The sequence below is a fragment of the Rhineura floridana genome, chromosome 3 (assembly GCF_030035675.1).
Source record: "Rhineura floridana isolate rRhiFlo1 chromosome 3, rRhiFlo1.hap2, whole genome shotgun sequence".
Taxonomy (NCBI): domain Eukaryota; kingdom Metazoa; phylum Chordata; class Lepidosauria; order Squamata; family Rhineuridae; genus Rhineura; species Rhineura floridana.
In genome coordinates, this window is record NC_084482.1 from 3,287,329 (window position 1) to 3,301,310 (window position 13,982).

Genomic DNA, 13,982 nt, shown 5'->3' on the forward strand with positions numbered 1-13,982 from the left:
GCATGTGCCCTACCACTGAGCTACAGCCCTGTTTAAAAAAGTATCTTTTAAAATTGTTCTTTTCAATTCACTAATGAATGTACAGCATACCAGGGCAGATTCACACCGTGCATTTAAAGCACATTTATCATACATTTGAAGCACATGAATCCCACCACAGAATCCTGGGAACTGTAGTTTGTTAAGGGTGGTGGGAACTATAACTGTGAGGGGGAAACTACACTCCCCAGGATTCTTTGGGGGAAGTCATGTGCTTTAAATGTGAGTTGGATGTACTTTAAATGTATTATGTGGTTCTGCATTACTTCATAAACATTGCCTACCTATACATAATTTTAATTAAATTTTAAAATTGAAATAAGCTACAAAGTTTACTGGGTGACCATGGGCTACGCACGATCTCTCAGACTAATCTGCCCTCAGGGTGAAAACACCACAGGGGGACCATGACCACCCTAAGGAAGAAGGGCACACTTAAAATTTAGAGGAAATAATAATTTGTAAATAATAATTGACAACCATAGTGTGAAAACAGATATATATCAAGACATAGGATGAAGAAATATTTATACAAGCATGAATTTCAAAGACGATTATTATTTCCATAACCTATAAAGATATTTATAGTGCAATCCTATGCATGTTTACTCAGAAGCAAATCCCAAAGTATTCAATGGGCCTTTACTCAGACAAGGAAGCATGCACAGGACTGCAATTCAGTGATGAGGAACTTCACTTACCCAATCCAAAATTCAGACTCATGCCATATTAAGCTGTTTTGCAATTGTTTTATACTTGTTTTATGGTTACTGGATTTTAAATGGCTTTATTTCTTGTTATGAGCTGCCATGGTTTCCAGCCATACCTCACAAGGTTGTTGGAAATATTCTGTACACAAACACTGGAGATGTAAAAATACATACACCCCATATAACAGTTTATTGTCAAAACCAGTTGGCCATTGAATATTTTTTTTTAAGTATTAGTTTCCTGCCAAATAAAAGCAGTGACACCTAAGTAAGCCCTGCCTAAAACTGCTTTAAAAAGGGTTGGATGGGGAGAGAAAGATTTACAACACAATCCTTTTCTGTGTTCACTCAAAAGTCCCACTGATTTTCAGCAAAATCCCAATTCCCAAACATATCTACTCAAAAGTAAGCCCTACTGAATTCAACGGAGTTAGCTCCCACAGAATTAGCATTACAGCTTTACTCACAGAAAAGTTTCATATTGGGAAGTTCTTCAAAACAGGTCATGAATAAGACAAATAAACTGCCCTCTTCAACAGTCCAGTAAAATTTAAACTTGTTTGACTCCTTAATTAGAAAAGGATAGCACTGCAGCATGCACTGGTTGCCAATATGTTTCCGGGCTAGATTCAAAGTGTTGGTATTAACCTATAAAGCCTTATACGGTGCGGGACCACGATACCTTGCGGAACGCCTCTTCCGATATGAACCGGCCCGTGCACTACGTTCTGCTACGAAGGCCCTCCTCCGGGTTCCAACTCACAGGGAGGCCCGGAGGGTGATGACAAGATCTAGGGCCTTCTCAGTGGTGGCCCCCGAACTATGGAACAGTCTCCCTGAGGAAGTACGCCTGGCGCCGACTCTGCTTTCCTTCCGGCGCCAGGTCAAAACCTTCCTATTCTCTGAAGCATTTTAAGTTACATTGATCTAATTTTAAAAATGTTTATTGTATTGTTGATTGTATTTTAATATTATTTTGTTATTCATTGTATTTTTATACTATTTTATGTTCACCGCCCAGAGAGCTATTGCTAGTCGGGCGGTATATAAATTTAATAAATAAATAAAATAAAATAAATAAATATAATAAATGTACACTTTTAAAAAATTATGTTCAAAAATTATTTGAAAAATAAAATGTATAATATGCCATTTTCACAAGTAATTTAAAAAATCCTGTATGTACACTTTTATGCCTACCTTCTGTGATCTTCTGTTGTAGTGCAATCCTATGCATGTATACTCAGAAGCAAGTCTTAATCCTGTACAATCCTGTATAAAGTACTCTTTATGCTGCTGAAACCTATATATTTACTAAACTCCTGCTGTGAGACAAGCAGGAAAAGGAAACTGAGGGCTTAGCTATTGCCTGGCGGGGTCAACATATCTTGTCAATCACAACCCTGACCTCACTTATTGGCTAAACACCTGAAAGGGCAGGAATTAGAGCAGGCAATACTAACAAGAAGTTGGCGGGGGGGCTGACCTTTTGGTTTATATCTTTTGAACCAGATCACCAAGAAACTTTTTTTTAATGAAATATAAGAGTCAGAAGATTAAGGTCACTCACTTGGAGAGGACCCAAAAAAACCCAGAGTCTCTGGGTGAAAACTGGAGACCTAGCAACCCTAATTTCTGGGCATATCCTGATGACATAACTGAAGTGTACTAGGTTCTAGGAAGTAGGCCCAGGCTCAAGCCAGGCTAATTTGAGTTCCTGGAAACTCCACGTATGGACCAAAAATGGACCTGTGCTGTGAGCCACTTCTCATATCCTAGCTTTTGGTACACCTATACTGTACCAGCTTCAAGGTTTTGGGGGTCCTTGGTAGGGTTGCCATATTGCCCGGTTAGCTGGGTTTTACCCAGATTCTTTGTATGCCACCCGGCGCCCGGCTAGCCCCTTAGCTGGCCCGGATTCTCAGCTTTAATTTAACAAAACAATTAAGTTTCTAGGTGGTCCGGTTCTCGAGATATACATTAAAACTTCAGCTGCCCCCCCGACTGTTAAATCTTTCTTTAAACAGTACTGTATACAGTACTATAGCACTTCGTAGCTTTAACCCTGCCTGTTCAGGATTGCAGCTGATCAGTGAAGCCACGATTGTGTTTCAGTTTCATTGACCTGAGGCAGTGTCTAGAAAACGAAATGGTGGTCCCCCCCCCCCGTTTATCTGAAAATCTCATAAATTGGGTAAGTATATACATTTTAGTTTCTTTTCCTCTTGTGTGCAGGAGTCAGATATTGGGCAGTGTTTTGAAAACCTTCCCAGTACTTGCGTTTTGTAAAAGCAATGCTAATCCCATATGCCCAGAGTAAATCCCATTGAATTCAATAGGACTTACTTTTGAGTAGACATGGTTATGAATGTGCTGAAAATCAATGGGACTTTGGAGTGAATGTAAAAAGGAATTGTGTTTGTGTTCTAACTCTTTCTGCCCCCTTCTCCAGTCCTATTTTAAAGCAAGTAGGCAGGGCTTACTTAGGTATTACAGTTTTTATTCTGTAGGAAAGGAATACTGATTTTTTTAAAACTAATACTGATTTTTCTGCAATGACCAACTGGTTTGACAATAAACTATTATATGGGCTGTATGTATTTATACATCTGCAGTGTGTGCGTGTGCGTGTATGAATAATAATAATAATAATAATAATAATAATAATAATAATAATAATAATAATAATAATAAATTTAATTTATGTGTCGCCTATCTGGCCAGTGGCCACTCTAGGCGACGTACATACAATAAATATGGCAGAATACAATACAAAAATACAGTGGAATAATATAAATTATAAGAGCAAACAATACATAATAGGAGGCATTTAAAACAGAAGAATATTAAGCCTCCCCAGAAGTCCCGAAAGCCTGCTGAAAAAGCCAGGTCTTTAAGGCCTTGCGGAACATATTCAGGGAAGTCTTTCTAACAACCCTGTGAGGTAGGGTTGGAAACCAAGGCAGCTCACAACAAGAAATAAAGCCATTTAAAATCCAATAACCATAAAAACAAGTATAAACAGTTGCAAAACAGCGTAAAGTGACATGATTTGGAATATTGGGTTGTGTGAATGAAGTTGCTTATCACTTGAAGTTGCATTTCTGTCCCTGTTTGAGTAAGCCCCACTGAATACACTGGGACTTGCTTCTGAATAAATAAACCTAGGATTGCACTATAAATATCTTTACAGTTTGTGTAAATAATAAATATATTTGATAGTCATGCTTATATAAATATTGCTTCATTTATCATATTTTTGGTTTTTGGTTAGGAATCCTGACTGGTTGTGAGATGCTTAGTTTTCTGCCTTACTCATAGGAATCTTGTTGTGGTTGGTATGGTATTGCATTTAAGAAATCATGGTACAAAATGGCCTGAATCAGTATAAGGCAGATTCCTTGGTTCTTAAAAGTGGGAAGAGACTCAAGGGCAACAGTGACTCCAACATTTATGTATTTTTACTTACAACATTTATATACCGCTTTATTGTAAAAAATCTCAAAGCGGTTTACAGAAAGAATTAAAACAATAAAATTATTGGCAAAAGCGTTAAGGACAGATACTTAAAAACATTCAAAATAATAAAACCAACAATGAGTTAAAAACAGATTTAAAAACACAATAGCTTCCACATGCCTGGAGAGGCTTGCCTCAAGAAAACTGATTTTAGCAGGTGCTGAAAAGAGGCATCTGCCTAATGTCAATAGGCAAGGAGTTCCAAAGCATAGGCGCTGCCACATTACAGGACTGATTTCTTACAAGAGCAGAACTAGTACTATGTGGCACCCATAACATGGAAAGCACAGCTTGAACTTGGCCTGGTAGCAAATCAGCAACCAATGCAGATTTCAGAGCAGAGGTATTATGTGCTGATAGGATCTCACTCATGCCAGCAATTGTGCTGCAGCATTCTGCATTAACTGCAGTCCCCAGGTCAGGTTGTGCTGCATGGGAATTTCTGTGACCTTGGCTGACTGTCTGCTAGGATTTTTTTAGTTTGGGTTTTTGGTTATGAATCCTGACTGGTTGTGGGATGCTGAGTTTTCTGCCTTACTCATAGGAATCTTGTTGTGGTTGGTATGGTATTACATTTAGGAAAGTGATACCTTTTGTGTTTTTTTCCTATTTGCATTTCACTTATCTTTAACCTCTCTCCGTTACAGCCATAGAAGCAACAGCAGCATATGCAAGATAATTAACTCTTATTAGTGATAAGAGCAAGAATTTATAATTATTATTTCAATTAAAACAAGAGGCTTATCAATACTTGAAGAGGACCAGATATTTATTTTCTTTCTGAGCCCAGGACTGGGTCTTTCATGATGCCCGGGGCGGGGGGGGGGAGCAGGAGAGTAGTCGATAAGACAGACATCATGGCATTGGTAATCTAATTAGCAAGGTATGTGTGGGGTTGTTGCGCACTTCCAGGCCCAGTTTCATTTTGAGTATGGCGGTGGAACCTGTGTTGTGGTTGATCAAAGGGAGAAGAAATTTTGAGTTAAGCAAAGCTCTGCTTTTATAAAACCTAAGAAACATACAGATACTTTGAATGTCTGAGTGCCTGCACCAGTGGAATACTGGAGGAACTTGTAAAACTTGCTGCAACAGTATTTAGAACTGAGCATGTGGTGTGAAAGACTCCTTTCCCTAACATTTTGGCTTCTTGTTTTTCTCCACCCACCACATCTTTGAAATATATCGTATATGGTTAACCGTACTGCTGCCCTGACTTACTTTGTTTGTTGCTATTTTGTGTTTTTATTATGTTTTTATATTGATTGTGTATTTTTATTGTTTTTATTATATTTGTAAGCTGTGCTGAGCTCTGTTTTTAGCAGCAGAAGGGCAGGATATAAATCCTCTTAATCAATCAATAAATACTCCATAGTGTTGGAAACTAGAGGCTAGGCATTTAAGGCTGAAAATGTTGCTTTTAAAAAAAAGATTTCTCACATCTTTCTCCAGTTTTTGCTGGTAATTCCTAGGCACAAAAACAAAACAACTGGACAATCCAAATATTAATATGCAAATAATTTACATAATATGCAAATTAGCCTGCCCGGATTTGTGGAACTGGAATATGGCAACCCTAGTTCTTGTGTAAGGCACCCTTAAGCTGGAAGAGGCAAGATGCGCAAGCCAAACACTATCGCATTTTGTCTTTCTGGGTGCTAAGAACGGTTGGTGGCCTTGTTGGACAGGTAGGCCCTTTGTGGTCTTACAGCCCAAGCAAATGCCTGACCAGACCACTCTTTGGAGCAGGCCCTACCACTCTACATCGTGGGCAAGGGGTTCTCAGCTCCTGCTGTTCTGATGCAATTGTAACCTTACCTTCTGAGCGGATTCTGCTAGTTCATCCAGAGCAGCAACAAGGACATGGGTTTCTCCCCCTCTTGCTCTCTAACCCACAGAGATGAGCTAGTCTCACACATCACATGATGTAAAGGAAGTGTTACTATCTAAAAAATGTCAGAGACCAGATAAAGTCCCAGAGAGCAGACAAAGAAATTAACATAGCTAGGCAACATTCCTATTAGGCTGAAATAAAAATCTCACTAATTGCCTCTCCCAAATGCAACCAAATAATCCCAAGGCCAGCCCAATGCTATACCTGCTGCTGAGCATGTATTAAACAAAGCTAATGTCACAAGATCACAGACTTGTATACTGTGTTAATCTGAAACAAACAGACACAAACACACACTTTGGTGCTATTTAGATTCCCTTCTTCCACTTCCTGAAACGTTGTTGGGGAAAGACAGGGAGCCATTTTTTTTACTACACATTTGTTTAACCCACATAATTGTCCATAAACATGATGACTAAAAGATTTAAAGGGCAAATTCATCTATGTTAGGTCATCCGCAATGTGCACCCTGGAAATTCCTACAGATGTGGGTGCACAGGAGTTGGCTGTTCCCTCAATCACACTAGGACAGTGGTCTATAGGCTGTTGCGGTTTCCTTTAAATTTCCATTTCAGCATAGCAGCTACAAACTGGAATGTACTCCCATGATGGAAAGAAACCATAGAGGTGAAACATTACATGATCCTGAGGTTTAAATGTAAACAATATCTTGAGGCAACTTGTGGGGCATGAGGCCACCCTTCCCTTTGACCATCATTGCAATCCTGGGTTGTTTATTTCCTTCACCCAGACCATAAGTACTACATGAAACAGTATTCATGGAATCATGGAATAGTAGAGTTAGAAGTGCCCTATGAGACCATCAAGTCCACCCCCCTGTTCAATGCAGGAATCCAACTTAAAGCATACGTGACAGGTGGCTGTCCAGCTGCCTTTTGAATGCCTCCAGTGTTGGAGACCCCCCAACCTCCCTAGGGAATTGGCTCCATTGTCCTACTGCTCTAACAGAAAGTTTTCCTGATGTTCAGTGGAAATCTGGCTTCCTGTAGGTTGAGCCCATTATACTGTGTCTTGCACTCTGGAACAATTGAGAAGAGATCCTGGCCCTTCTCTGTGGGACAACCTTTCAAGTACTTGAAGAGTACTATCCAGAGCTTGGAAAAGTTACTTTTTGAACTACAACTCCCATCAGCCCCAGCCAACATGGCCACTGGATTGGGCTAATGGGAGTTGTAGTTCAAAAAAGTAACTTTTCCAAGCTCTGGTACTGTCATATTTGTACACCCAGCAAGGGTGCTCCCCCAGATATGGTTTGACTACACCTCCCATCAGCCCCAGCCAGCAAGGAAGGCCACCCTGCTGGAGGGTGACCAGATGGATAGGAGGAGGTCAAAAGTTTCAGCAGGTGCAGCTTTTTTCCTCCCTACACAACAAGCTCCTTCTGCCAAAATTTGGTGCTAGTCATGAGAAACCACTTTGACCAATTTCCTAATCTCTTAAATGAGGGAAGAGGAGTTGCCATTGCCCAGTTTCAATCCAACAGAAAACAAACAAACCAGCATTAGTATTGTGCTTTCATGAACATTGCTTTGGTTTAACTAAAGTTCTTTCTCTTGCCACCACTATGCCACCCTCTCCAAGTCTGTAGGTCAATACCTACCACAGCTACTCTGCCTTTATACCTCTGCGTCTTTTACTTACGTTTGCAGTAGCCAGTACCCAAAATGTGAGCTGTCTCTTCCACGTGTGAGCATCTGCTGTTACAGATGAGAGTGGAGGGAGGGAGGTTCCAGGCAGTTTTCTGTCCCGCTCAGGTCAGAAGCTCAAAGGGACGCCTCTGCATAGTCGGAATGGCAAAGTCAGGCATCTTTCTGCATCTCCAACTTGGCAGGGGCCAACCTGGCTCCGATCTTCTGTGTGTGTGTGTGTGTGTGAGAGAGAGAGAGAGAGAGAGAGAGAGAGGACGGCGATAGGGCAGAAAGCCTTGCCGGAGCTGGTCAGGCCGGTTTGAGTTCAGGGAAAACTGAGAGGCAGACAGACTTGGGCAAAAGGAAGAGAGTTTCCCCACAGGCGGCAAAAGCAATTCCGGGTCCTGGCGCCCTTGAAAACCTCCCCCCCCCCCCACCTTCCTGGGTCAGAGACGTTATCAGCTGTCTAGCTGAATTATTTACCAGCATTCCTAGGCTGCCTTGTTTGCTCACTTGCCCCCCCCCTCGCACTCACACCCCCATCTGCACACACATACACCCATGCGCAAACACATACACACACACCTCCCTATGAGACCATCCTGTAGCCTGATAATTAGGACTTGTGACATCTATCCTGCCTTGCATAAGATGCACTACAGCACGGTCACTCTGGATCCTTAGGATCAAAGCAGCAGCCCCCATGTCATCTTTCCTCTGGGGCTTGGGTGGGAATTTCAGGACTGGGGGGCAAATCCAGCCCTTCGGGGCTCTCTATCCAGCCCATGGGGCTTTCCCTGTCCATGCCCTCTCCGCAGGACACAATCCTCACCGGTTCTGCTGTGCACCCTCCTCAAGTGCTTTCCCTTGCTGGAATGCGTCCTTGAACTGTGATAACACCTCTTTCTGGCTTTGATGGAGGATGACATGTTTGTATAGAAACATCTGACTTTTGTGTGCCTGGTAAGAGTCACATGTATTGTTTTGACCACTTTTGCCTTTGGCCCCACTTATCATTGGCATGTGGCCCCTGGAAGGCTCCCTGTTAAAAAAATGTGGCTCTCAGGCTGAAAAAGATTTCCCCACCCCTGGTCTGGGCTATGGCCAACTCATTGGTACTACACAGTTGGATCTTGTATTCATCTGTGCTCTGGATAGTATTGGAACATGCCTATCAATATCACTTACATTGCTGGGCCCTTTGGCCTCACTTTGCTCTTCTTCTTCTTCTTCTTCTTCTTATTATTATTATTATTACTATTATTACTATTATTACTATTATTACTATTATTACTATTATTACTATTATTATTATTATATTCTGTAGCCATGGCTTATATAACCACCCATATATAACCACCTATTCATTGATCATTTAATTCATATAATTAAGTAGTCTTGGCCCACAAAGGCTTATGCCACAATACTTTTTAAAACAAACTTTTAAGATGGCACTTCAAGAGACTAACATGGTTACTTCTCTGGAACTGGTTCCACACACACCCTTGCAAACATGTATAAGAAAACCCTGGTGGTGTTTTGGGATGGCAGGGGAGGGCAAGAGCAAGCAAAAAGGTGCTTTGGTGAAGGGAGCAGACAAGGAGAGCAGGTGATGCTTCCCCCTTTCCCCAACAGCTGCTTCTCTATTGTCATTCCCCTCAAAGCATTACCAGCCCCTCCCAAAAGTAGTTTTGAGAGTTTTGTTCACATAAATACATGTAACATTTTGTTAGGCCCTCAACCTCTCAGATCAGTCACTGGATATCAGCCTGTAAAAGTCTAGATGAAGCAAGAGAAGAGTTAGCTAAAACTTGTAGTACCCCCTTTCTCTGGAGACCTGTTTGTCACTGCAGGTGTGAATGTGTGGGGATAACAGAACAACTAAATGACTGTTCTGGAAGGACTGTGGCTGCCTTTGCCCTTCTTCAACTGTCTATTTACGTCCAGTATGGCAAAGCTACTACAGTGCAGACGCAAACTTAGGGTTGCCAGTTTTTAAACTAGTCTCTGGAACTGTACCTTAATGGTTTGATCTGTAGCAATTAGTGGGTGAAACATGGAGATAGATCTGTAGGCCATATCTTTATCACCCCACCCCACCCCGCAGACCAACCTTGACAGGACCATCCACTTGTCAAAGTTGGCCTGCTGGGGTGGGGGGAGATATAACCAAGCAGGATTGAACTCCCTGCATATCAGCTGATACACACATGCAGAGAGTTCAGTTCTGTTTTCTGCAGTGTTTGAGTGTGCAGCGAGTTCCCTGTGGGGAACTTGCTCACACACCCAAACCAAGCAGAACCAGCTGATTCGTAAAGAATTTAACCCTGCTTTCCAGCTGCAGGATCCAGCCGTGTTTCTACCTGCCCCACACATCTGATGTCACATCTGACATGGTTTGGGGAAAGCAACCTTGTGGGCCTAATGGGGTGAAATGGTGGGTCAAATCTGGCCCATGGGGGCATTGCAGAGCTTTTTTTTCCTGGCCACATACAGGGTGGGCTGCCCAAGTAGGCTCTTACTAAGGCTCACTGGGTGACTTTGGGCCAGTCACTGCCTCTCAGCCTCAGAGGAAGGCAATGGTAAAACCACCTCTGAATACCGTTTACCATGAAAACCCTATTCATAGGGTCGCCATAAGTCAGGATCGACGTGAAGGCGGTCCATTTCCATTTTCCAAGGTTAATCAAAGCTACATTCCTCCACTCATATTTCCATGAGCCAATCAGGCACAATAGGACTCTTGTCCAATCTATAACCTGGGAAGAGTAACTACATCTCTTTCCTTCTAAGATATCATGTTGTGGATCCTATGCTGATACAATAACACTGTCTTTTTTGAGGTATAGTAAAGCGAAGCCTCACTCCAGAAGCTTTATCTATTAAATGATCTGTTATCCTAGATATGCAAAAGCAGGTCACTTACAGTCCGGAGAGGGAGACTTAAGTCTCATTCCTAGTCTAAATGTATGGCAGAATGGAGGTGATAATGTACTGCACCACTTCAGACTACAACTGGGAGGCCACATTTAACGTTCATCTTTTTAAAAAAATTCCAGTAAATATAAAACAAGCATACAGGCAAAGGAAACTTAAATGGGAAGTATTCAGAACTTGTATCATCTACTTATCGTCTGAAGTGGTACAGGGCTCTTCTTCCTTATTCTCACCTCATTCAGCTGAATGTGTAGATCTGGTTTCAGACACTCATGATGGCAAGGGTATAGCAAGAAAACCAACATGGATTGAACATTGGACATGGACTTGGTAAAATCTGGTTTAACATCCCTGCTCAACCATAATGCTTACTAGGTGGCCTTGGGTCAGTCACCCTTGTAACTTAACCTACCTTACAGGTCTGTTATTGGGGTGACTACTTATGCATCCCCCCAACGGATACATATTTACATAAAATTAATCTGCTAATTTAAACATACAGACACAAATTTAGAAACAATTACTATAATCTAAACAGAAATACATCTGAATAAAGTGGGGAAGACTGTGACCAGGACTCACAGTCTCAAATGCTCACAAGCTCAATTGCTGCCCAGGTGCTAACTGTTGATAAACAACCTCCCCCCTCACCTCTTGCTTTCCCTACTTTTGGATTTTATAATTAAACCAGAGTTGGCTGGACAACCTTTCAGACATAGAGGATTGTCCTCTGTAAAGTAGGACACCCTAGTTGTGAGAATAAAACAGGGTAACTCCCATATGTAATATATGATGTCCCAAGCTCCTTAGTGAGATACCAATGTGGTAAATAAATAGGTTTTTAGTATCCTGGCCTTAATCCATAGTAGCTAAAGGTTAGGGGAATCTGGTTGCTTTGAGATTAGTTTACGGAGCATTCATTCTGAATTATTGTGGGGAGGCTATATGATATTGCATCAAGCAAAATTTACCCCACACTTTTCAGTGCATTTTCTTCATTGCAAAAAGTCTCATTTATTTGGGAAGTGGGGTTATTGTACAAGTGCATTAATCAACTTTAATTATGCAACCTGAATTTACCGGTTTATGATTGAATCCCAACCGAAAATTGCAATAGTCTGGAAGTGCCCTCTGTTACAGGAACATCCCATTCTGCTTGATCAGTGCTTCAGTGCTAAACTGGGGGCAAAGGAAATGGCTGAATGTTGTGCCCCATTCATTGCTCTGTGTGGACGGTCCTTTTCACTGTTGACTCCATAAGTAAGTTCCCTATTGGGCCAACTAACAGGGATTGGTAGAGATGCTCAGAATTGCCACTTCCCCCCCCCTTTTTTTAACAGACTTTCCTCTTCTCCCAGGCATTTTAGCATGTGTTTTTTAAATTGTTTTAAATTTTTTAAATTGTGTTTGAAATTGTTTTTAAAAGATGTGTTTTAAATTTATATATCTGTTTTTTGGTGTTTTTAGTTGCTGTAAACCACCCAGAGAGCTTCGGCTATGGGGCGGTATACAAATACAATAAATAAATAAGATAAATAAATAACAGGTTTTAACATGAACAGCAGTCTGGAAAATGGAAACATATCCTGGAGATAAAAAGTGATAGCAAAATATTCACCTGCTACATTTGTGTGTATGCTCCTGTCACAGGCCCAGTTGTTGTTTTTTAAGGGGTGTGTGTGGAAACACTATAGGTTAGATGCACTGAGTCTGTACATCTAACATCGCCACTTCCATACAGAATATCCTTCGAGATGAGCCTTTAGCCTTCACGAACATTACGCCCTCCAGACGTTTTGGACTACAATTCCCATCAGTCCCAAATAGCATGGGCATGCTGTTTGGGGCTGATGAAAGTTGTTGTAAAAACATCTGGATGGCACCATGTTGGCATGAAGCTAGTGGCAGCTTCATTTCTTACATTCAGCATTTTACTTCTACACCCTGATGTAAAACTGGACTGTATTAGTATCAGAAAGACAATCTCGTCATTTAACATCTGTAAGCCTAGACAGAGATGGTGTTTCCTAAAGTATAGTTTATTAGGGTTTTTCATATTATTACAATAAAATTATAACTGCTTATGTACAAATGTTTTATCTACCTAGAGAGGTAGCTGGGCTCCAGCATGTAAATTAGTTGGCACGTGGTGTAGTAGAGGCCACAGTGTTGGGCTTAGATGTGGGGAAACATACTTCAAAGCCTAGCTGGCCGTGAAGCAGCTTTGGTTGGTCCCTTTCTGCCAACCTATCCTTAGGCTCTAAGGCTTAGGGGAAGGGACACAGCTCCGTGCTACAGCACAAGTTTTTGCATGCGAGAGGTCTCAGGTTCAGTGTCTGGCACCCCCTGACAGGGCTTGGATGGACCCCTGCCTAAAACTCAGTGGAGAATGCTGCCAGCCAAAATAAGGATCTAGAGGGACCAACAGCATGGTCTGGTATACGATACATTGCTATGTTTTACCTTGCAGAATTGCTCTAAGGCTGAAAAACTCTGAGCTCTCCAGAGCAAATATGAGATGTAAATGCAACACATGATTACTCTCAAAAATATCTCAAAGAGTTGCCATCCACGAGGTCTGAAGGCTCTGGCCCATGAAAGTGAACAGAACAAAGTATTTCATCATATGTGTTGCAGCTAACAGTGCTAGACCAGAATAACTCTCGCATCTGGTAGAGGAACTGTCAGGAGCATTTCTGATTAGTGCTGTTGCAGCCCCTGCTGGCAAGCAAATATAGTAACTCCTTTCTGGTCTCCTGCAGCTTCCTCCCTGCCACATTTCTATTATTGGCTGCTTTCCCTTCTTTATTAAATCCCAGTGTCCTTGTGGCATCCCCATATTTCAGCATTGCCACAACAGACATGTTCTTCATCCATATATGCATGTTGCTCCCTACCTAAGTGCTTTTAATTTGCAAAGTGCTTTTACAATTGCTCTAATTTCCATTTCACAGATGGAAAAAGTAAGAAAGAGGGATATAGGCTTGCCAAAGGCAGGCATTAATCCACAGCAGAGAGAGGTTTAAATCCAGATTTTCCACATCAAAATACAGCTCTTTGACCATTAGAACACACTGGCTCCAACCCTGGAATTTTACTCTCTAGCACTGCCATCAGCTTTTCTTTTGTCTAGCTGAGTTCACTGTATGTAAGCCACCAGGCTTACATAGACTGTGCTATTTTCCTCTTTCCAACCTGCAACTTAATACCTAGATTTCCTTCCTAAATGCCCTGAGC

General features: G+C 41.6%; 1 protein-coding gene across 2 annotated transcripts in view; it reads right to left on the bottom strand.

Annotated features, from left to right (window-relative positions):
• Positions 1-8,210, bottom strand: part of PALM3 (paralemmin 3) — a 56,903-nt gene extending 48,693 nt beyond the window's left edge. For both annotated transcript variants that reach the window (XM_061613872.1, XM_061613871.1), the window contains exon 1: positions 7,822-8,210. In XM_061613872.1, the coding sequence (XP_061469856.1) occupies positions 7,822-7,874 (53 nt within the window). In that variant the 5' untranslated portion in view covers positions 7,875-8,210. The remainder of the gene's footprint in view (positions 1-7,821) is intronic.
• Positions 8,211-13,982: the final 5,772 nt, after the last annotated feature.